The 25242-nt window shown below is 47.2% G+C and overlaps 1 protein-coding gene across 3 annotated transcripts in view; it reads right to left on the reverse strand.

Annotated features, from left to right (window-relative positions):
- The window catches only part of Kmt2a (lysine methyltransferase 2A), an 81823-nt gene extending 78261 nt beyond the window's left edge, over positions 1 to 3562 (reverse strand). For 2 of the 3 annotated variants that reach the window (XM_021226743.2, XM_040729905.1), the window contains exon 1: positions 3106 to 3561. In XM_021226743.2, coding sequence (XP_021082402.2) covers positions 3106 to 3531 — 426 coding nt within the window. In that variant the 5' untranslated portion in view covers positions 3532 to 3561. Of the gene's footprint in view, positions 1 to 3105 lie in introns of all 3 variants that reach the window. The other variant, XM_040729906.1, reaches the window with a different exon arrangement.
- Between the last annotated feature and the right edge of the window lie 21680 nt (positions 3563 to 25242).

Genomic DNA, 25242 nt, shown 5'->3' on the forward strand with positions numbered 1-25242 from the left:
GGATCTCTGTGAGTTCGAGACCAGCCTGGACTACCAAGTGAGTTCCAGGACAGCCTCCAAAGCCACAGAGAAACCCTGTCTCGAAAAACCAAAAAAAAAAAAAAAAGAAGCATGGATAAGTTCTCAGAAGCAACCCTTGGGGTAATGTAAGCATGTCAGTCCGGAGGAAGACCTAAGGAACTCTTAACACTGATGTGCAAATGCTTGGTTTCTATGCTGAAAGAGGCTGTCATTCTGGTTCACCATCAGCCAGTGTCACTACAAACTAGGAAGCTTACCAACAGCTCATCCAAGCCCAGTTTAGGAAAAAAATAACAACACTGGAATTTAATGGAAGGAGTCAACCACGCTTCTCACAATAGAAGAGGGACTACTGTTCAGGCACAGGTTCTAAAGAGAAGACCTCCTCCCTATTATACTTGATCTTATTTGTAGTAACTGAAATTCTCCGACAAGTTTTATATGACAAATGACCCGTTAAGGCAAAATAAAGAGCTAGCTAACAACCATAATACTGATAGGTAAGACACTGTCAGCACCCAATTAAACCTCACAGGTAGTTTGTCAAAGACTGACAGATAAAATGTTATGATGCCCAGACATTAGGTCCCTGAATCCATGTGTCTCTCTTCCTACCCAGTGTCTTGAAAAGTTATGATTGGAAGCTGTTGACATGAAACTTTGCTTTTGAATATGTGATAAGAACATTTGGAGCTTGGACACACGGTCCTTCAGTACAAAATGCATACGCATGCCAAACAAAGTGCTGTTGCTTCAGGCATCCCCATAAAGCAGACCAACTTTTCCCATCAGGGACTTTATTACACTCAAATGTACACGAGACCAGAATTCTACATATCACCAGTCAAGTCTCAGTTCTGAAAACACAAAGTCGATGTAAGACTTTCTTTTTTCTTTTTTTTTGCTCTTGCATCTTTTAAAAAAGCAAATCAACCCACATTTAAGCACCAACTCCATGCAAGTAACCTGAACGGTTCAGTCTTTTTGTCATGTATGAGGTCTTTGGTTCCCCAACTACATGGGATCTGTGTTGTTAGCTTAAAAAATACAGAACTGGCCTTTCAAAAAAATAATCTACAGCAACCAACAAAATACTCTCCGACAACCCTGCTCACTGTAGCAGCCTTCTGAAGGCTGGGAAAAGGAGGTGGAGACAGAGCTGAGAGGCAGGCAGAGGATGCTGCAGCTAGCTAGCTACACAGCAAGGAACACGCCCCCATCATGTCCTCCTCGCTGTCAGAAGGCGGGCTGTTGTCAGTCTCCTGAGCCGGCTGCCTTAGAAACAATTTTTAAAAGGAGGCTGGGAGACTAACAACTTAAAAGAGGGGGCAGGGGTCCCTAGGATGTCCTCCCTCTCCATCTCCCAAGGCCTTTGCTGAATCTAAAGGGGTGCAGGGCATGACGGGCCACAAGGGGTTTGCCCAGGATATTTTGTGTGCCCCAACGGCAGAGCACGCAGGAAACGGCTGGTTGCTATCTTTCCCTTTCTGTTTCAATCAACAGCACTCCAGAGCAGCAAACCCCTACCCCCCTTCACTTCAGCCCCTGGCAGCTGCTCTTCCTCCCCCTAGCATCCCCCATCCCATCCTCCCCCCTCCCCTGCGATTCAAACTGCCCTTTCTGCATCCAATGGAAAACAAATGCGCAACGCCACTGACTGAACCTGAACTCAACTTCCCTTCCCGGAGTAACTTTCCTTTTTGCTGAAAAAGGCTGAATAACGCCTATCGAAGCATCCCGGTTCTCAACCGTTTACTAACTAGGAAGGGGCTAAGCACTGACCCTTCACCCACCTTGAGTCTCCCAATAGGAATCGCAGATAATCTTACCTCCTCCTAAAGACTAACTTTGCTTCATAATCCTCCGCTTTTTCCCAACCCAAATCAACCACCACCGCCACCACACTAACGTAAAACTGTCCCTTATCTACTCTCACCCCAACCCGGCTTTCCTCCACCCCTCCCAAGCCCCAGGATTGGCCTAGGAAAAGGTGGATCAATAATAAAATGACGAGGGAAAAAAAGAGAGGGAGAGAAGGGCGGGAGGGAACCAGGGCCAGAGGCTGCAAGCTCTCGGCGGGCGCAGTGGGTGGGGTAAGAGAGCAGCTGCTTCCCTTGGGAGGATGCTGCCCAAGTCCCCCCACAAACATCACCCGTTACCGGGGGCCCCCTTTCTCTAGAGCTGGAGGATAAGCCTGCTCCTCTCAAGGAGGACGCTGGAAAGTAGCTCTGCTCCAAGCCTAGGGGGCACTGGGCCGTTTTCCCCCTAGCACACCTCTGGTCCTGCATCTGAAGGAGGGAAAGGGGTGGAGTTGGAGGTAAATCCCTGACACCAGCAGCCTAGGAACTGCAGCCCTGGAAGCCGGGGAAGAGACTAAGGCAGGGGAGAGCACTGTTATCTTCGCAGAAGAGGTGAGGACAGGCAAAGTAGAGAGGGAAGGTTTCCCGTGGGGTAGGGCGGGACGTGGCCCGGTGTGCAGAGGTGGGAGCAGAGGCGAGAGAAGGGGGAGTGGCTGGCAAGGTGAAGACCTGGCTGGAGATGGAGGGAGGGTTGGTCAGGTTTTTCGAAAGCAGGGTGCAGGAAGGGGCCTGGATTTCCCAAGGGCCAAGAGAAGAACGTGGCCCTGGATGAAGCCACCACCCGAGAGATGTCCAAGGGAAGACTGCCCTAGGAGTAACACATCTGCCCAGGAAGGGAGGCGGAGATGTGGCGGGATAAGGTCTCTGGCAGAGGGAGGGAGGAATCTGGCTCGGATGAGGTAATCTGTGAAAGGGAGGAGGGGTTCAGTCCCGGGATGGGAAACCCCCGCAAGGGGGTCTGTGCCAAGGGATTTGGGGAAGGGTCCAGAGGAAAAAGGCGGGGTGGACGGTAAACGCCCTTAGCCAGAAGGGTCTGAAGCCTCGGGTAAGGGCGCCTGGGGGTCTGCAGCCCCATAAGGGGGTCCCAAGATGGGAGGGCCATTTGCCCCGGGTTTAGGACCCCAGGATGTTTCCAGAATTGGGATGCTCCTCAAACCTGGATGGGGGAGGGGAAGGGCTCCGCAGAGGGTCGAGACCCCGGACCTAGGGGCTCCTCGCCCCTTACCTCTCCGCTGCCGCCTCCCCCGCCGCTCTCCCCAAACACTGCCCGGAACCGGCGCAGGTTGGTGCCGATGGCGGCCGAGACCTGCAGCGCCGCGTCGAAGCCCGGGCCCACCCGGAGCAGGGCCGGCCCTGAGGAGGCTGAGGACGATGACGAAGACGAAGACGAGGCAGACGACGAAGAGGCTGCTGAGGCGGCGGCCGCTCCCCCTGGAACCCCAGCCCCGCTGCTTCCCGCCGCCGCCGCCGCCACCGCCGGGGGGGAGGGGGGCGCCCCGGGGCCGCCACCGCCGGCCGGGGGCCCGGGGGGAAGCAGCAAGGCCGGGACGCGTTGCCGCGGGGCGCCCCCTAGGCCCCGGCGCCCCCCGCCGCCACCGCCCCCGGTGGTCCCGGGTCGGGCGGGGAAGCGCCACCGACAGCTGTGCGCCATGTTCGCCCCGTAAGTGAAGCAGCGAGAGGGAGAGGCGACAACACAGGGGGGCGGGGAGGCGGAGGGGGGGGAGCGGCGGGCCCCGGAACCTGCCTAACCCGCCTGGAGCCGCCCGGCCGCCCGCACCCCGCGGCCCTCTATGCCGAGCGCCGGGTGGCGCTCGCCTGCCCGGCAATCTGCATATGGGCCTCTGGTCCCCGCCTCCGCCGCCTGGCGGTGGCTGCTCTATGCCGAGCCCCGGGCCCGGCTCCTCCCGCCCTGCAACCTGGATAAGTGCATGCCCCGCCCTCCGGGAGCGGCAGCGCCAGGGAAGATGAGGGGGGGGAAGGAAGCCCTGGAGCCCGGAGCGGAGGCGGGTTCCGGGGAGAGGGGGAGGGGGCGAGGGCGACGGGAGGATGGAGGCGGAGGGAGCGGGTGGCCCGCAGCCGGGAGAGCCGAGAAGCCGTTTACACACGTTCCCGGGACGCGCAGGGACTCGAGCGGCCCAGGAGAGCCGCTTCCAGTACTGCGCGGCTTGCTGGGTCCCTGGAGGAGCGAGCCTTCTCCTCCGCCTTGGAGAGCGGCGGGCTTAGCCTTCATGGAACGCTTCTAGAATCCAGAAAGCCCTATTGTACTCCATGCAAAACCGAAGCGTCTCCCAGTTGATTCTATGCAAAATGGCAAGGCCCTCTGTAAGGTGAACGCGCTTTAAAAAACAAATCCAATAAAAGAGGAGCCCCTCCCATTTTCATGCTTGGAGCTCTCTCCAAAATGCACACGACCGAGTGGCGGGCTTCCGCCACCTCCTCGCCCCACTGTGCGCTGGAGAGAGGCTAGAAGCTTCTGGCTTTCGTGCCCTTCTGCCGAGTTTGGGTGTGTTTTCCCAGCCCGGGCGTTGGAGCCACGGCGTACACTGAGCGAAAGACGAGGCGTTACAACGGAGCTGAAACTGGGTGGCTAACGGACGGGGCCTGGAGGGAAGAGGCGGGCAAAGGTGCCCCGCCCCTTCTTCCTCCGCTACCAGCCTGCCGCTGCATGCAAAGCAGACCCTAATGTATGCACGCGGAGGGAGGGGGCTCGCCGGCACATTTCTCATGATGGTGGGGGGAGCGTTGGGCATTATGATACCCTGGGTGGAAGGGGCCCGCCCCTGGCGAGCTCTGGGCACAGGGTTAGCAAGCCTGGAGGGAGGGAGAGGGAAAAGGGATAGGGCAGTGGCGGGAGGGTGTGTGTGTGTGTGTGTGTGTGTGTGTGTGTGTGTGTGTGTGTATCCACGGGGGTTACTTTATTGCGGGAAATATGAGAGGGCGCCTCTAGCAAGGCGTTAGAAGCCTGCGGGGATGGAAAAGCCAAGGAGGGAGGGATTGCTGCCTGAAGAATATGCGTTGGCTGAGGCTGGGGGATCGATACACTGCCGGCAGACCCGGAGCACACTCCAACTCCCCCCACCCTCCAGCCGAGGTAGAGTTCGCTAGAAGGTCATGCAACCTTCCAGGTCTCCCGCACCCGTAACCGGCGCTGCTCGGACTAGGACCGCCTCCGGCAGCAGATTTGGGAAGGACAGTGGGGGTCGTAGCAAGGCAGGTAGAAACCAGCTTTAGACATTGGAGGTTGTATTGCACGCCTCCAGAGGTCCACGGCCTCCTGGTGCTGAAAAACCTACGTCTTTCCTACGGAGAGACCTCTGTGCCTGAGGAACGAATGGGGTGGGGAGAGGAAGGGAACAGAGAAAGGGAGGAGACATAGTCAAGCCCCAACTCCCCAAACTCGTCCGGGATCGATCATCGAACCAGTCGCGCAGGATGGGGCCCAGATGGTTTGCAAAACGCACATTCACACAACGCACGCAAGCCAGATTCCGTTGTTGCTTTTCGTGGCTTACTAGGTGCAGAGAGAGTGGGACCAGCGAGAGACTATTAAACAGCCGCTCTAAGACTCTGCTTAGGACATAACGCACCCCATTGTGGATGATTTCTCTATTGCGATATATTTAGCGTTAGGCTCTGGGGGTTTTGCTTCAGTATAGCTGCTCTGATCAGTTACAGATTGGCGACCACGTGGATTCTCTCAAGCATCCTGATTTGTTCCCTCACTCACTCTGTCGCTTATTTTTCTTTTGTATTTGCCGCCCCCCTTCTTTAATATGCATAACGGCCTACAGGGGTAGTAGGCAGGGGACTGAGTGACAGGCTTTATATAATTGTGTCAACAGAATTTCTTCCCGCCCTCCACCTTTGAGAAAACAAACCCGCTGGATTCTGAGAAACCCCCTCCCTACAAGCACACTTCATTTAGCACAGGTGGAAGGTCTGCAGGATGGGTGGCAGCAACAGGAATGGAGAATGTCTTTGCAGGTTGCAAAGACACGAGCCCGAGAAGTGGGGGAAGAACTTGAGAAATTGTCTAGTTGGTCTCTCAGGCTAATGCAGAGAGCTAGGATGGGTCAGAATTTGGTTTATGACTGGATGTTTTAGAGGAGAAACAGCGATTATAACTAGCTTTTATTGAGTACGTTCTATGAGCCCAAATGCTTTATATGTATTCAGATTTTACTAATTACATAAGATAATCTTTATTTAACAGGTAGGAAAACTGAGTCTTAGTAATGTCCTAAGCCACATAGGACATTAGTAATATGTCTGCAACTCAGCGGGGTCTAAACACCAATATCCAGAAGCTGTACTGCAGACCAGAGAAAGACATTCAATGGTAGAGCACTTACCTAGAATTTGGAAAGCCCTGGGTTTGATTCTGAGCACCAACACACACACACACACACACACACACACACACACACAGAGAGAGAGAGAGACAGAGACAGAGACAGAGAGAGAGAGAGAGAGACAGAAAAAGACTATTTTATGCTTTTCTCATGTTACCTGAAACTGTGTCTTTATTTTTTTTCTGTGTCTTTATTTTTGGCATTAAATTTTGACTCATTTCTCTTGAATACCTAATATAGTCATATGGTTAATGTTTTTAATATTTGTTTTGACACATCCTTACCTATTTGAGACTGATCATGAACTTACTATGTAGCCAAGGATGACACTGAGCTTTCTACCTCCAGAGTGTCCCACCAGACCTATTTTAGTATGCTCAGCATCAAATTCAGGGTTTTGTGGATACCAGGCAACAGGCACTCTACATCCCTCCCCAATCCCCTATTTTCTTTAAAAAAAAAAAAAAGCTTGTTTGTTTATTATGTACATCCACCCCCTTAAATTTTTTTGAGATAGTCTAACTAGCCTAGGTCCCAGCTATATAAACCAATCTAACCTCAAGTTGACAAAGATCCTCCTGCTTCTGTCTCTGAGTACTGGACTTACAGGCACAAACCACTATGTGCTAATGAAATTTAAAATCCCACTACACTGGCTCTGAGCTACTACATTACTGCCCTCAGTCCTATCTTACTCTTAGTGGCAACAATGCCACTGTTTGTGCATACCCTTCCAAAGATTACCTACACCTAAACAAGCAAATTCATAGAGAACATTTTCTGTAAGTGTAAGATTATCTCAATGGTTTCACTTAATAACACTGGGAAATTGTTTTTATCACTCTTGGGGATGTTTGGAAAACACCCAGTTGAATTTAATCAGATATCTATTGGTGGATACTTATGTTACTTTCCATCCACTGAATACCCTCCTCCTCCTCCGCCTCTCCCATCTCTCTTTTTACTCTTTGTGTATGGGTGTTTAGCCTGCTTGTGTATCTATGCACTACCTGCATGCAGTGCCGCCTGTGGAGACCAGAAGAAGGATGGGAGTCCCCTTAGACTGGAGTTACAGATGGTTGTGAGCCACCATGTGGGTGCTCGCAATCTAACTTGGGTCCTCTATAGGAGCAGCCAGTGCTTTTAATCACTTAGCCACCTCATTTAAAATACAAAACAAAACAAAAACCAGTGTTTCACTGGGTAGCCCGGGTTCTCCAAGAACTCAGTCTGTAGCCCAGACTGACTTCAAACTTAAGGCAGTCTTCTTGCCTCAGTTGAATGCTAAGATTATAGGTTTGAGCCACCGTGCCTAGCCATTCTATTCAATTTCACACAATAGCACAGTGTGCAACCTTGAACACACACTACTTTGCAATTCTGTAATATACCTTTAGTATAAAGTCCTAAAAGTGGAGTTGCTGAACCCAAAGTATGTACATTTATGATTTTGATAGCTATTACCAAATTGTCCCCAGCCAGTAAAGGTTGTTCTAGTAATTCATATTCCCATTAACAATATTGAAGAGGGCCTCTTTCTCCATAACCTTTCTGAAAGTTTGTTCTTAACATTCTTGATCTTTGCCAACCTAATAAAAATGCACATATTTTACATTTGTTCCAAATGAGAGAAGGAACCTTTAAGGAAACTCCCAATTTTGCCCATTTCTTCGAACTCATAAATTACTCTGGCTTTAAAGGGATCGCTAGAGGGTGGAGAGGTTTGCTCAGCAGTTAAGAGCACTTGTTGCGTAGTGTGAATTTTTTTTTTTGGCTTTTCGAGACAAGGTTTCTTTGTGTAGCTCTGTAGAACAGGCTGGTCTGGAACTCACAGAGCTCTTGCTGGGATTAAAAATGTGCGCCACCACCGCCAGGCGGTGGTGGCGCACGCCTTTAATCCCAGCACTCGGGAGGCAGAGGCAGGCGGATCTCTGTGAGTTCGAGGCGGGGCTGGACCGATAGCCTCCAAAACAATACAGAGAAACCCTGTCTCGTAAAAACCAAAAAAAAAAAAAAAAAAAAAAAAGTGCGCCACCACCACCCGGCTGTATGGGAATTCTAATTGGTCTTAATAATAAAAACTCAGAGTCAGCTATGGGGTAAAAGCTGAATGATCAGAGAAGCAGAGCGGCCAGCCACTAGAGTTCTTACCTCTGCTTCAGACCAAAGGGGCAATCCTGTCCTCAGACTGACTGCTTAGACTGCAATGAGCTCCTGGTCTCCTCCCTTATATTCCTCTCCTTGCCCAGCCATATGCCTTCCAGTCTCCATCTCCTTAGTGCTGGGATTAAAGACATGTCACTCCAAGTGCTGGGATCACCTTTGTGTGAGCTCTGTTTCTCTTTTAGACTGGATCAATTGCCAGTTACCCTGGGTGGCCTTGAACTAACAGAGATCCATCTGCCTGTCTCCTGAGTGCTGGGATTAAAATGGGTGCCACCACTCCCTGACCTCTATGGCTAACTAGTGTGGCTAGCTCTGCACTCTGATCTTCAGGCAAGCTTTATTTGTTAGATCATAAGCAAAATATCACCACATTGTTGCTTTTGCAGAGAACCTGGGCTTAATTCTCAGCATCTACATGATGGATCACAACCATCCAAACTCCAGTTCCAAGGGATCCAATGCCCTCTTCTGACCTCCATGGACTCTAGACATTCATGTGGTATGCATACATATATGCAAGCAAACATTTACACATGAAATAAAATGAATAAACCTAAATATTTTTCAAAGGGACTCCTAGGTGTTGGCTCTCTTTTTCTCTACCCTGAGGATGCCTTGATGCAAAATTAGTGTCATGGTGGGACTAACATGGGCTCAGAGTCACAAATTTAGGGTTTATTTGCAGGTCCAATACTTTTTTTTTTTTTTGGTTTTTCGAGACAGGGTTTCTCTGTATTGCTTTGGAGGCTGCCCTGGACCTCGCTCTGTAGACCAGGCTGGCCTCAAACTCACAGAGATCCACCTGCCTCTGCCTCCCGAGTGCTGGGATTAAAGGTGTGCGCCACCACCGCCCGGCAGGTCCAATACTTTTATTTCAGTTATACACCTTAAGCCAAGTACCTAGCCATATGCCTGTTTCCTTGTTTGAAAAATTAGAATATTAATAGCAACTTCACAAGATTACTATTAAGATCAAATGATATATTCTAAACATCTTTTCTCAGATAGAAATAACACGTACAATTGGATTTTGGGGGGGGGTTGTTTGCTAATGCTAAGGATAGAACCTAACCTGATTTATTTCTTTTCTTTTTGAGACAGCGTTTCACATAACCCAGACTGACCTCAAACTTGCTACTTAGCTTAGCGTGACCTTGAACTCCTGATCCTTCTACTTCAACCTTCCAAGTACTTTACCCAGATTTTCTTTGCCATTGGTGAAGACAGCCTTCTCGATTTCCTTTCTCCAGATGGACACAGTGCATTAGTACTGTGTCCCAAAGGTCTTTGAACTAAGACAAGAAGCGGGCTGAGCCATTTAAATTTCCCCACAGAATCATCACAGAACACGGAACTTTTCAGAATCTCTGGGTATTGCTTTTTTCTGAAAAGAGTCAAATCTAATCTATAGCTCTTCAATAAAAGCACACTTATATTATAGAGGTAATGGTTCAACTTGGGCATGTGATGCACAGTGGATGGAGAGTTCAAAGACAGTCTGGTCTGTACATTGAGTTCAAGGCTAGCCTCCTGAACTTATTTTTTTTTAAGGAAAATAAAAAGCAACAGTTGTGGGCTGAAGAGATGGCTCTGGGATGGAGAGATGGCTCAGTGATTAAGGACACTGACTGCTCTTCTATAGGACAAAAGTTCAATTCCCAGCACCTACATGGCAGCTAATAACTGTCTGTAACTCCAAGATCTGACACCCTTACACAGATATACATGCAGGCAAAACACCAATGCAAATAAGATAAGAATAATTTTAAAAAAGGAATAGTTGGGGCCAGGAGAGATGGCTCAGAAGTTAAGAGAATTGGATGCTCTTTCAGAGGACTCTGGTTCAATTCCTAGCACCCACATGTCAGCTCACAACTGTCTGTAGCTACAACTTCAGGGGCTCTGGCATCCTCACGCAGACATACATGTAGGCAAGACACCAATGCAAGAAAATAAAAATAAGTAAATCATTTTTTTAAAGCAACAGTTACAGTCCCTGTGTCCACAGAGTTTTCATTTCTTAACTTGAGACAAATTTGACATAGTTATATTTATGACTGAAAGGGTTTCACTGAATCTAACAGAGATAGCAGCTGGCTTTCTGCCAAAGACTTGGTGTAAGTCTGCTCAAAGTCAAGGTCTAGCTAATTTGGGGGGCAAAGCTTTCTGAAGACAGGAACCGTGGATTAGTCATCCTTGTGTCTGCTGTGTCAGACAGACAGTCTATATAAGCCCAATTAATGTTTTCTAAATAAATGGTTCTTCCCAGCTACACTGTTAGATTTGGGGACTCACTCTAAAAGGCATTACGATTTTGTTTATTTATTTAGTTTTAAAAACATTTATTTACTTATTCTATATGCATTTGTATGTACATATGTGTATGGGTCCATGCATGCCATACCATGTGTGTGGAAGTCAGAGAATAACTTGCAAGAGGCGATTTCCTCCATCCATTTATGGGTTCCGGGGAACGAACTCAGTAGCCAGGCTTGGAAGCCAGTGCCTCTCTCCTCACAAAACTATCTTGTCAGCTCAAGGAGATGGTGTTGCCAGGGGGTTTTGGCAATTGCCTGTGCTAGTCTGGCTTTATTTTTGTTGCCATTGTTGTAATTTTACGTTTAATTTGAAATCAGTAAAACTATCCCTGTTTGAAATTATACCAGTGATCAAAATTCGTGTGTGTGTGTGTGTGTGTGTGTGTGTGTGTGTGTGTGTGTGTGTAGCCTTGGCTGTCCTTGAACTCTCTCTGTAGGCCAGGCTGGCCTCAAACTCACAGAGATCTGCCTTCTTCTGCTCTGTGAGTTCTGGATTAAAGGCGTGCACCACCACTGCCCAGTTAAAATTTCTAGCACAGAAAAGTGATGAGTAGCTATCGTTTGCTTGTGATTGTTTTACCTTGTAAAAGCTCCACGGGAGTTCTGCACTTGGGAATTTCTTTCTCTCTCTTTCCAGATGTCTCTAAATAGTCATCACAGTGACTTCTGATTGGGACAGGTCGGGTCTGTCGCGTAAGCTAACCTAGACTACCGAGTCACAGGAGACAGAAAGAAATGGCCGGATGAAGTATATAAGAAGGCTAGCGGAAACTGCAGGGAAATACACAGGAGGAACTGAGAGTAGCTATGAAGGTGGCAGGAGGTCAAGAGACAGGGGGTGGGGGTGGAGCACATGAGACGGCTCATCAGGTGGAGGTGCTTGCTGCCAAGCCTGATTCCCTGAGTTCAATCCCCAGGACACACATAGTTGAAGTCGAGAACTGGCTCCCCCTAGCTACCCTGTGACCTCCACACCTGTGTATACACATACATTTAAAATGTAGTAATAGGCTAGAAAGATAACTCAGAAGTTAAGAGCACTTACTGCTCTTGCAAAGGACCCCTGTTAGGATTTCTAGTCCACATGGTGGTTCACATAGGTTTTTCAGTCCCAGGGGATCAGACATCTTCTGACCTCCGCAGGCACCAGGCACACCCGTGGTACACATATATACACTCAGGAAAAACACTCATACACATAAAATAAAGATTTTTTTTTGAGACAGGGTTTCTCTGTATTGTTTTGGAGGCTGTCCTGGAACTCGCTCCATAGACCAGGCTGGCCTTGAACTCACAGAGATCCGCCTGCCTCTGCCTCCCGAGTGCTGGGATTAAAGACGTGTGCCACCAACGCCCGGTTCAAAGATAAATATTTTGATGTAATAAGAATATGAAGAAGCACAGGGGCCAACCTGGGCTCATGGTGGAGTCTGACCCACATCCGTTGTATCATGATGCCAGTCATGAGGAATTACTGTATTCTGGAGCAGACACAGGTGATGTCTGTAGGAGGAGTTGTAGGGAAAAACCTCAATGTCCAAGACAGACTTTTGGTTAAGAAGGCAGGGAGAAACAAGGGGAGGCATCTTCTTCAGGAGGCATACCTGTAAAAGGAAAAAAAAAAACAGGCTCTAGCTGGAGCCCCCCAACACATAGTTAAGAGGTTTCTGCCTATGTTTGTGGAGACAGGGTCTCATTGAACCCAACCTGGCCTTGAACACTCCATGTAACTGAGGTTGACACAGAACTCCTGATCATCCTACATCCACCTCCCCAGTGCTGTGATTATAAGCATGCACTACCATGCCTGGTGTATGCAGTTTGGAAGCAGGAACCCAGGACCTCCTGTGAGATAGGCAAGCACTCTACCAACTGAGCTACATCTCCAGTCCTAGCATTCATTTTATTTATTTATTTGGTTTTTCAACACAGGGTGTCTCTGTGTAGCCCTGGCTGGCCTGGAACTCACTTTATGAATCAGGCTAGCCTCGAACTCACGGAGATCCACCTGCCTCTGCTTCTTCCTCCCAAGGGCTGGAACCAAAGGTGTGCACCACCGCAGCCTGCCATTTATCTTATTTTTTATTATTACATGTATGTGTATAGATTGTGTGAGAGACTGCAGACACATATTGCCATATCACACATGTGAGTGTCAGCAGAAGACTTTTGAGAATCAGTTCTTGCTTCTTCCCACCATGGGAAGCTCTGACAACCAGATTCAGGTTATCAGTCTTGTTTAGCAAGTGGTGTCAGCTCAGTCATCTTGCTGGCCCTCAATAGTTTATTTAAATCTTTATTTTTTACATTTATTTACTTTATTTGTGTATGACTATTTTGCCTGCATATGCATCATGTGAGTGTCTGGTGCCTGAGAAATTCAAAAGGGGGCTTTGGATCTGCAGGAACTAGAGTTAAAGAGGGTTGTGAACTGCCGTGTAGGTGCTGAGAATTAAACCTGGGTCCTCTGCAAGAACAGGAAGTGCTCTTAACCACTGAGCCGTCTGTTTAAACTAATTTTTGGCTACTGTAACAGTGAGATATGCAAGGTAAATTTTTTGTTTGTTTTTAAGACATGGTTTCTCTGTGTAGTCCTGGCTGTCCTGGAACTTGCTTTGTAGACCAGGATGGCCTCAAACTGAGATGTCTGACTGCCTCTGCCTCCCAAGTGCTGAGATTAAAGGTGTGCGCCGCCGCCACCTGTCTACCGGGTAAAAATTTTAAATATTGTTAAAGAGCATAAAATTAGAAGGTCTATGTACTCCTGTTGACCCTCTAATATATGTGCACATGTAAATATGAAGTATATATGTAAACATATGTGAATATATATATTTATAATTTATTTAAATTTATTTTATGTGCATTCGTGTAACGGTGTCCCCTGGAACTGGAGTTACAGACAGTTGTGAACTGCCATGTGGAAGAGCAGCCAGTGCTCTTAACACTGGGCCATCTCTCCAGTCCCTGAATATATACTTTTAAAAGAAGTATTGTTGAGATACTGTCTTTCAATATAAACCAGGCTGGCCTGTAACTCTTAGAGACCTGACTGCCTTTGCCTCCAGAGTGCTGGGCATATGTATCTTTTAAACTGATGTGAATATAGTACACAAATTTCTTCACTTGGTCCCTAATCTCAAGCAAGTTCCAGAGTTCCTTATCTCCCTGACCTTATCTCCTGCATCTCCTGAACTCACTCTGTCTTCTGTTGCTACTACTTTGACCTTCGTGTTATTCCTGGAACAGCCAGACACGCGTATCCCTTCAGGCTTTCCCACCTGCTGTTCCCTCTGCCTGGAGTGTCTTCCGCCACACATCCTCTTGGCTGGCTCTCCTCTTCCTACCTCTGCCCCTGCTCCCTCTCAGAAGGCACCATTATCACCCCCTCCCCTTCCCTTTCACAGCACTAGAGATTGATTAGGCCTCTAGTGCTAGACAAGCTCTATCACTGAACTATATCCCTTGCCCTACTGCATCCCCCTCTCTCTCTTTAAAAGAATTTGCTATGTATGCAACTGTTTTGCCTGCATGCATGTCTATGCACAAGTGTTTGCCAGGTGCCCACTGAGGCCAGAAGAGGGCAATGTAACCCCTGGAGCTGGAGTCCCGGGTAGTTGTGAGCCAGAATGTGGGTGCTGGGAATCAAACCCGGGTCCTCTGTAAGAGCAAGCAATCAGGGTTCTTAACTGCTTATCTGCCTCTCCAGTTCCTCCACCCTCCTCTTTCTGACTGACGTTTATATAGCCCAGGCTAGCCTCTGACTCACTGTGTTTTGGAGGAGGACCTTGAACTTCTTGGTTCTTCAGCCTCTACCCCCACCCCGAGTACTCTAGTCAAGCTATCTTCTTTCTAGAAGGCAGGCCCCCCAGAATTCACCATTCCCTTGTCGCAGGCCCTCCCCTGCTTCATCCTCTTCATGGACTCTCCCTGCCCACCACTAAGTTTAGGATATCTCTTTCTCCTAAGTGTGTCTCCCATCTATCTCTTCCTTACATACATGGGAGTGGCATCACCCCTGGTTTTATTCAGTGCGGGGGGGGAGATCTAATTCAGGGCCTCATGCTTGTTATGCACTCTACCAACGAACAGCTCTGTCCACAGACTCTCCTGCTGTACTTATTGGATTTGCTTACTTCAAACCTTTTTTATTACATTTTAAAATGTATGTATTTAATGGGGACACTTGTATGCCACAGCACTTGTGTAGAAGTCGGAGGACAACCTGCAGGAGTCAGTTTTCTGCTTCCGTTATGTGCGTCCCAGGGATCAAACTCAGGCTGTCAGGCCAGGCAGCAAGCTTCTTTACTCACTGTCTTCTCACCCACCTAGATTTTCTTATTTTATTTTAAATGTATTTATTTATATACATGGGTGTTTTGTCTGTATGTATATTTTCACACCAGAAGAGGGAATTGACTCTCATGGGACTCAGTTAAAGATGGTTGTGAGCCACCACGTGGGTTCTGGGACTTGAACTCAAGACCTCTGGAAGAACAGCCAGTGCTGTTAACCCAATGAGTCATCCCCCCATCCCCAAGACTGTCTTATTTTAATGTCAGTGTCATTCACAAGGATTGAGGCTCCATGAATGGAGAGTCTGTGCCTCCTGTTGTTGTACCCAGACAGCGCAACAGGATATGATTCCCATATTTGGGAATGAACAGAGATAACATCATAACATAGTGGTTAAGAGTAATGCTGGAGGGGGCTGGAGAGATGGCTCTGGGGTTAAGAGCACTGGCTGCTCTTCCAGAGATCCTCAGTTCAATTCCCAGCAACCACATAGTGACTCACAACCATCTGTAATGAGATCTGGTGCCCTCTTTTGGCATAAAGGCATACATGCAGACAGAACACAATAAATGATAAAAAAAATAAATCTTAAGAGCCACACTGTTCAGTTCCCAGCACTCCCACCTTGGGAAACTCTCTCAACTGCCTTGTGACTCCATCTCTAGGGGAGCTCAATGCCTCTGCACCCCAGGGCACCCGCATACACTTGCATATACCCCCATACAGACATGCACACATACACATTTAAAAATTAAAAAAAATTCTTAAGAGAAGAAAGATAGAAGCTCAGATTGCTTGGGCTTGAACCTGCTTGCTTTTGTTTTTTACCCTTTGAGACAGGGTCTCACTTTGCAGCCCAGGCTGCTTTAAAGCTCAGGATCTTTCTGCCTTGGCCTCCAAGTGCTGGGATTACAGACACCACCATGACTGGCTTGAACATCTTTATTTCTTAGCAGATGTGTACACTTGGGAAGGTGAATCAGTCTCCTTCACTAAACCAGGTCATCCTGGTATCTAATCCTAGGTTCTTATGAGGGTTAATATATGGATCTATAGAACATGTTCATGGTAATAACTGTCATAGAGAATGTTAGGCCTCCTTGATGTCTACTTTTTGGTAGAGTTTTGGATTTTGCTTGTTTTGAAGTGCCAGGGCCTTGTGCACACTAAGCAATAGCTTTAGTGCTTACCTTCCCTGTTGGTAGGTTTTATAAGGGCTCTTCAGCTAAGAATGGTGGTATATGCCTATAATCCTAGAACTCAGGATGCTGAGGCAGGAGGATCAAAAGTTTGAAGACAGCCGAGGAAACACAAAGTTTTAGGCCTGCCTGGGTGGGCTCTCAGACCCAGTTTCAAAACAAAGAAAATAACAATTCCCAAAAGGCAATCTAGTAGCATGGTCATGGGTGGCCCTGCCCAGCTGGCTCTTCTCCATCTCCTTGGTGGTTCTTTCCAGACCCATTTCTCTGTCCTTTACTCCTAGCCATCATGTCTCTGAGTGTCTGTCATTTCTCACATTCTCTTCTGGTGATCTCATGGTTTTAACTACTACCCAGGCTGCAGAGATCAGTCACTGCCACCCCAAACAGCCCCTTCCCTTGGAGCCTCAGCCTCTGGAGTCTAAATGCTCTAAGCATTTCCATTCTAATTACTTGTTAGGTTGCATGACTCACCAGAGTGTGGGTTCCTCAAGGGCAGGAATAGCTTCTTGGTTATCTTTATCTCTGCTCCCCCAGGCGAGGTGTTCCGTAGTCACAGTCTATTGGAGGGAAACAAACAGTAAATGACTAGACAGGTCAGCTATCCAGGAGGGCTACGTTAGTGAGAGAAAGACTCTGGTAGCTGGGAGAAGCTAAGGCACAACAGTTGTTGGTAAGGATGGCCAGGCTTTGGGCAAAGGGAGACCAAGTCAACTGATGTTTCAGAGACGAGTATTCCAAGCATAAAGCGGCACACATACAAGCCCGGTGGTGCAGCATGTTTGGTGGAGTAGTTGGGTGACAACAGAGTGATCCTGTGACTGGATGTAGTAAGAGGAAGGACAGGATTAATAGTGAGAAGTGGGGTGGGGTGTGGTGGAAGAGGGTGGTGGCAGCTTCAGATTTTACAGGGGCATAAAACTGTGAGAAGCTGTTGGAGGGTTATGAGGAGAAGGTTGATAAGACAGGGCTCAGCATTTGAAGGATCATTCTGGCAGCTGTCGGGAATAGACAAAAGCGCTAGAGAGACACTCAGTTGGCAGGGCGCTTCCACAGCATGCTTGAAACTCTGGGTTCAGTCCCAAGCACTGAGATAAACTGGGCATGGTGGCCCATGTCTGTGGTCTCAGATCTTAGTAAGTAGAGGTAAGAGGTGGCCCTAAGGTAGAGACCAGCCTGGTTGTTGTGTGACAAAACTTTTCCCAAGGATAATCAATACACATGTCTACTCTCACCCTAGACAGGAATCCCACAACAGATCCAAGTACAAATACCACCAGAGTCCAACTTGATGAACCAATGAGTTTTATTGGAGTTACTTACAGGAATGTGGGTGAGGGGTTACTTAACAGGAGCAGAAATGAAGATAGCAGCATCACCAAATCCCATTGCAGCACAGCTCATAAAAACCTGGAACCTGGAGCACACTGTGCAGCATGCAGACAGCTAACAGTGTGAGGGTGCCCTTCCCAGGTGCCTCAGTTGACCCAAACGTCCTCCAAGCAGCTCATCCAATCTCTGCTTCTTCCAGGCAGCTGGTCTAGTCTCAGAGTCTTCTTTGCAGCTTAGTTTGTCTGACAGTCTTCTTTGTAGTCTGAGGCAGACTCAGTTCTTATTGTGGCAGGAAGAGGGCTAGTGAATCTGGTCACTTTCAGGGACTTCCTGAAGCCATTTTGAGTTGTTTACCTTTCTGTTTAAAGAGCTTGTCTGGAATGTTTCAACCTCAGGGAAAACTGTTAGGTAACACTGTTCTGCATATTGACTTCCAGGTGACCTAGGGTCGTGTAATAATACCCTGGTCTCCAAGAACACTCCAAAAAGGGGGGTGCAGGGGAAGTAGCTGGTAAAGTGCTTTTGTCACACAAGCACAAGGATCGGAGTTCAATCCCTAGAGCCGGGGTGAAAATGCTACGTGATCTTAGTGCTGGGGAGTGAGGAGAAGCAGGTTCCTAGGGTTCAGGTGCTTGCCAGCCTACTCTTAATTGTCAACTTCCAGGTGAGTGGAAACCCTATGGTGGGAGAAATAGATGGTACCTAAGAAAGGACTACACATGTATATGCAGACATGTACATGTGTGCCTCCACACACAGATAAGCACACATGAAATCTTTTTTTTTTTTTTTTTTTGGTTTTTCGAGACAGGGTTTCTCTGTGGCTTTGGAGGCTGTCCTGGAACTCACTTTGTAGACCAGGCTGGTCTCGAACTCACAGAGATCCGCCTGCCTCTGCCTCCCTAGTGCTGGGATTAAAGGCGTGCGCCACCAACGCCCGGCGCACACATGAAATCTAAAAACAAGAAAATGAATCAGCGTCAAATCATTTGCCTAGCCTGTGTCAGGCCCTGGGTTTGCCCACATAAAACCACAAAGCAAGAACAAAAATCTCCCTCCATCCCTATTTCTTATTTTAAATGTATTTATTATTTATATGTGTATATTCATGCCACCATGTAAATGAGGAGGTCAGATGATAACTTTGAGGACTCCATTCTTTCCTTCTACCACATGGGCCCCAGGGTTTGAATTCGGTTCATCAGGTATGGCAGCAACAGGTACCTTTACCTGCTGAGCCAGCTCACCAGCCCTAGATGCAGAAGATCCTTGAAACTAAAACAAGTCTTGTTCAAGTATTAAATACAGGAGTGAGAAGCCCAGCAGTGGTGCTGGACACCTTTAGTCCCAGCACTTGGGAGGCAGAAACAGTCAGATCTCTGTGAGTTTGAGGTCAGCCTCTGCAGAGTTAGTTCAAGGACAGCCAAGGCTACCAAAGAAACCCTGACTTGAAAAACCAAAAGAAAAAGAAATGCAGGGAGTGAGAGAAAGAATGGAATTAATGAATGGATAAGAAACAAGTAAGTGAGCTGGGTGGTGGTGGTGGTGGCTCACGCCTTTAACCCCAGCTCTCAGAAGGCAGAAGCAGGCAGATCTCTGTGAGTTCGAGGCCAGCTACAGAGAGAGTTCCAGCACAGCCAGGGCTACACAGAGAAACTATGACAAAACAACAACTAAAACAAGAAATGAGTTAGTGCGAGCTGGAGAGACAGATCAGCAGTTAAGAGCACTTGCTACTCTTGCAAAGCGGCTCATGACTGTAACTCCAGCTTCAGGAGATCTGATGTCTTCTTCTGGCCACCATGGGCACCAGGCACCCATGTGGTGCAAATACATACATACAGGCAAAATACTCCAATACATAAAATAAAATAAATTCAAAGGTTCAATAATCTAAAAAAGGTGAATAAATGAAGTGTGAGTGCACGCACACACACAAGCACGCACGCACGTATGAGTACATGTGTATTGGTCAGAGGACAGCTTCTTGGAGTTGTCTCTCTTTCCACCATATAATATAGATCATGGGGATCAGACTCAGTCCTCATTTTCCTGACCTTTCCATCTGAAATCCGTGCATGAGTCTCTCTCCATCTCTAAATGGTCATTTCTTGGAGCCATATTCTTATACTGCCTCTATTTTCATTATTTTATTTGTTAATTCAAACCCCCAATGTTTCCTGCTGCCTGAAAGACTGTAGGTGCTAAGAATATAGGTAAATATCCACGCGCGCACTCGGCTTGGGATCCTTCCTAAGAGGTCTTGCCTGCCCCCAGGCTGCATATCTACACTGAACACCAGTCTGAATTTCAGACACACGTACCCAATTCTTTGTCGCATGCCTCCTCTAGTATGTCCCACACTAAGTGCCTCTTTGCTCTGCTTGCCTCCAGTGTTCCTACTTCTAAGCAGCCTGCAATGTCCTACTGTCCTCCACAGCATTTCTCAGTACTGTGCTTTGACACTGAACTTCCCAAGATGGGGATCTGACTGCTGTCCTTTAAAATACTTTACTATCCTTAGCATCTTCAAGATCCACCATTGACTCTAAGTCTCCTTCACAACACGTCTCTTCCCGTGGCCCTGACTTGCTGAACTCATCCTGTGTAGCTGCTCAGAGCTGTCTGACCCTGCTTTGCACCCATCCCTGCTGCCTAATGTGTCCATCTTCCCTTTCTCATCCCCTTGGCTGACTTCTAGGTCAGGATCATCCTCTACACCCAGCCTTCCTCAGCATCTCCTGGGGTCCCTCACACGCAGTATAGACACCTGCTTTGATCTCACCATATCTTGCACTTGTATGGCTTGTGGTCGCTTATGTTGTTACCTCTTCCATTGGACTGTGTCATATGAAAAGAGAAGTTCCACTTTCTTGATAAAGATGGAAGAAGCCCCTGGGTCCTTGGGTTTAATAACACATGTACCATTAAGTATTGTTGTACCTCCACTCCCATGTGATACATGCCTGGACAGTTTTAGACAGCTTTCAGCTACCACTGGGGGATAAAGGTCAGTAACAGAGCACTTAACAGGCAAGCATGAAGTCCTAGGTTCAGTCCCTGGCTGAGGGAAAACCATCCAGGAAACACTCTTTAAATTTTTTTTTATTCTTTGACACAGAATCTAACACTGTAGGTTTTTCTGTCTGACTTAGAATTCACACTGTAGCTCAGACTGACTTTGCATTCATAGCAATCTTCCTGCCTCAGCTCCGAAGTACTAAGATTGTAGGCATGTACCTCATGCCATGCTAGGAAGTATGTCTTATAAAACTTCAGAACAAAGACTGGCAAGGTGGTAAAGGAACTTGCCATGCAACCCTAGAGTCTCATCCCCAGAACACACAGTGGACGTAGAGAATCAACTTCTTTTCTGTTTTTGTTTGTTTGTTTGAGACAGGGTTTCTCTGTGTAGCCCTGGCTGTCCTAGAACTCACTCTGTAGACCAGGCTGGCCTCTAACTCACAGAGATTTGACTGCCTCTGCCTTCGAGTGCTGGGATTAAAGGCATATGCCACCACCGCCCAGCAAGAGAATGAGCTTCTGAAAGCTGTCCTCTGCTGCACCCCACATCATGGTATATGTGCATCCTACTCCCCACAACAACAATAAATAAAATTTAAAAAAGGAAAAAAAAACTTCAGGAGGAGCTGAGGAGATGGCTCAGTGGGTAAGAGGGCTTGCTGAGCAAGCGTGAGGACCTGAGTTAGAATTTCTAGCATCTGCATCAGAAGCCAGGTGCGGCTGCATATACAATCCAGCACCCGCAGGGGTGCTAAGACAGGTGGACCACTAGGGTTGCCGGCTTACCTCCAGGTTACATGAGAGACCCTGCCTCAAGGGAGTAAGCTGGAGGGACAGCTGATGGTCTCCTCTGGCCTCTGTACATACTACACACACATGTCACATGTAGACACAACACGCACTCTCTCTCTCTCATACACACACACACACACACACACACTCTTCAGAATCTCAAGCGATTATTCTAATATATAAATATATAACAGAAATATAAGAACTCGATCATTAAGTGAGCAAGTGCAATGCTGGGTGGGTAGAAAGAGAGAATGCAAGACTAGATAGCAGGAGACTCGGGTGGAAATGTAGAAGGATAGTTTTGAAAAATACTCCCTAAGTGAAGAAGAAAGGCGGCAAGGGACAGAAGGGAGGGTGTGACAGGAGCAGATCAGTTCCAGGTGAGGGGAGGAAACAGGAAATCTGTGCCAAAAACTGTTTCTCTGTCCAGCAACAGGTGAGATACTTCTTTTTCTTCTTTCGGACCAGGTAGGATGGTGCACACCTGTAATCCTAGCACTCAGAGGTGGAAGTAGGGTGGGGAGTTTGAGGTCAGCCCTGACTACATAGTAAATTCTATGCTAATCTACAGTGGAGCCCTGTCTTAATAACTAAGTAGGGGGCCGGGAGTTGGTGGCACACGCCTTTAATCCCAGCACTTGGGAGGCAGAGGCAGGTGGATCTCTGTGAATTCGAGGCTAGTCTGGTCTACAAGAGCTAGTTCCAGGACAGCCTCCAAAGCCACAGAGAAACCCTGTCTCGAAAAACCAAAAAAAAAAAAAAAAAAAAAAAAAAGAAAACTAAGTAGGGCCCAGAGAGATGAGACAGCTCACAACTGTCCATCTGGACATTGCTCATTTCCAAAGCCCCTCCCACTTTTATCATCCCTGCTCATTCTGCCTTTGTATTGTCATTGCTGTGGTTCTAGGGAACATTCTGCTTGCTCAAAATTACCTTGAAAAAGTTTGCTAGATCTATCCTTACCAAGTTTTTCTTTGTCTTTAATACAAGTAAAAAAAAGGGGGGGGCGGGATAAAACTGACAATATTATCCCTAAACGAGAGGTTTGTCTGTTTATGTAAGTCATGCTTCTGTCTAAATGTATGGTTTAAGATTCCCTGCAGCTATCCAGCCAACTTTCTAAGGCTAACAGGACCACAGTTCAGTAGATCTAATTTAGAACAAATTTTTATCCATAGATGGGATGGAAAATCTAGGTGAGGATTAGGTCGTGGCCAAGGTACAAGAGGAGGAGGAAGTCTGAGTTAATTATAACCTAGGTTTTGCTGTCTTAATTCCAGGAAGCTGTCCCTTAGTTAGGTGGACAACGTGTTGACTGAGGGACATTCTGAGAGGCATTAGAAGCTACCAGTTCTTCAATTCTGAGATGTATTTCATAAGGGACAGTGTTAGTACTGAGTGACTAGAAGTTATGTAAAAAGATATTTGAGCAAGGATTTGGTTATTTTCCTTCTGGCAATCATAACTGGCCTGAAAGATTTGCCAAAAGCCATCACTTTCAAGATCAGTTGGGTAAAGGCAATTTGGCATGTTTTTGCTGTTTGAAGTGCAAAGAATTAGCACTGAGGGCCTTGATATGTCAGGCAAACACTCTTACTCTCACATGCTACAAAGGGATTAAAGATGTATACCATTACCTCCTGGCAAATTTTTATGTTTTTATGTATCAGTTCAAAATAATTTAGTTTACAAATACAGCAGTGGACACTTGTATAAAAACATGCTTATAGTATGACATGATAGGGCGTGCCTTTATTCCCAGTACTCAGGAGTCAGAGACAGGTGAATCTCTGTGAGTTCAAGGCCAGTCTCGTCTACAGATGGAGTTCTAGCACAGTCAGGGCTACACAGAGAAGAAACCCTGTCTTGAAACCAAAGAAGTACAACAAAACAAAAAAAAATCATACTCTGAGGGTTGGAGAAATGATGGTCCAATGGTTAAGACCACTGACTGTTCTTCTAGATGACCTGGGTTCAATTCCCAGTATCCACATGGCAGTCAACAGCTGCTTGTAACTCCAACATCTGACACCCTCACACAGACATACATGGGTACAAAACACCAATGAAAATAAAAATAATAAATAAATTATGAAAAAAATCATACTCATTGCTTACCTTTTGTGAAGTCACAGTAGAAAACAAAACCATGAGAAATGGCTGCCATTGCACAAATCAAAGACTTCATGCTCTGGTTTTTTTTTTTTTTTTTTTTTTTTTTACGAGACAGGGTTTCTCTGTATTGTTTTGGAGGCTGTCGGTCCAGCCTGGCCTCGAACTCACAGAGATCCGCCTGCCTCTACCTCCCGAGTGCTGGGATTAAAGGCGTGCGCCACCACAGCCCAGCTGACTTCATGCTCTGTATGTACACATGTGTATGTAGATATATGTGGAAGTCAAAGGTCAACCTTGGGGTTTTTTCCTTAGGGGTGGTTCACTTTTTATTTGAGACATAATATCTCACTGGTCAGAAGCAGGCAAATCTCTGTGAGTTCGAAGCCAGCCTAATCTACAGAAAGTTCCAGGACAGCCTCCAAAGCAATACAGGGAAACCCTGTCTCAAACAAACAAACAAAAGAGGGCACCAGATCTCATTATGAGATGGTTGTGAGATACCATATGGTTGCTGGGAATTGAACTCAGTACCTCTGGAACAGCTACCAGGGATCTTAACCTCTGAGCCATCCCTCCAGCCCCTCTTTTACTGGTGTTGACATAACCAAGTAGGCTAGGTTGGTTGGCCAGAGAGCCACAGGGATCTGTCTGACTGTCATCCAAGTACTGGGATTATTATTGTTGTTGTTATTATTTTTGTTTTTTCAAGATAAAGTTTCTTTGTGTAGCCTTGGCTCTCCTGGAACTAGCTCTGTAGACCAGACTGGCCCTGAACTCACATAGATCTGCCTGATTCTGCCTCCTGACTGCTAGGATTAAAGGTGTGCATCACCACATCCCTGCCCAGTGTTGGGATTATAAGCAAATGTCGTCTTGTTGTTGTTTTTTGTTTGTTTGTTTTCTGAGACCAGGTCTATGTAGCACTAGCTGGCCTGAAACTCTATGTAGATCAGGCTGGCCTGGAATTCACAGAGATCTGCCTGCCTCAGTCTCTCCAGTACTGATATTAAAGGTGTGTTCCACTACTCCTGCCATGCTTGGCTTTTGAATACAGGTGCTAGGATTGAACTCATCACTTCACTGATGGAGCTATCTCCCTATCTCTAAGACTTTGCACAACACAAAAATGTAAGCCTAAAACCAGGTATTGTTAACTTGCTTTTGTAATCTTGGAGGAGTCTGAGGCAGGAGAATTGCTGTAAGGCCAGCCTGGAATACACATTGGGACAGCATCTCTATGAACAATGAAGTGCTGGCTTATATGTGTCTTATGTCAACTTGACACAGCTAGAGTCACCTGAAAGAAGGAAACCTCCATTGAGAAAATGAGAAAATGCCTCCGTAAGATTCAGCTGTAGAAGCCAAGCGGTGGTGGCGCACGCCTTTAGTCCCAGCACTCGGGAGGCAGAGCAGGCGGATCTCTGTGAGTTCGAGGCCAGGCTGGACCGACAGCCTCCAAAACAATACAGAGAAACCCTGTCTCGTAAAAACCAAAAAAAAAAAAAAAAAAGATTCAGCTGTAGGGTGTTTTCTCGGTGATTGATGAAGGAAGCCCCAGCCCATTGTGGGTGGTGCCATCCCTGGGCTGGTGATGTTGGGTGCTGAGTAAGCCATGTTGAGCAAGGCAGTAAGCAGCACCACTCCATGGCCTCTGCATCAGCTCCTGCCTCCAGGTTCCTGCCATGCTTGAGTTCCTGTCCTGACTTCCTCCAATGATGGAGTATGATCTGGAAGTGTAAGCCAAATAAACTCTTTCTTTCCCAAG

This window comes from Mesocricetus auratus, unplaced genomic scaffold (genome assembly GCF_017639785.1).
Source record: "Mesocricetus auratus isolate SY011 unplaced genomic scaffold, BCM_Maur_2.0 Super-Scaffold_100022, whole genome shotgun sequence".
Lineage (NCBI taxonomy): Eukaryota > Metazoa > Chordata > Mammalia > Rodentia > Cricetidae > Mesocricetus > Mesocricetus auratus.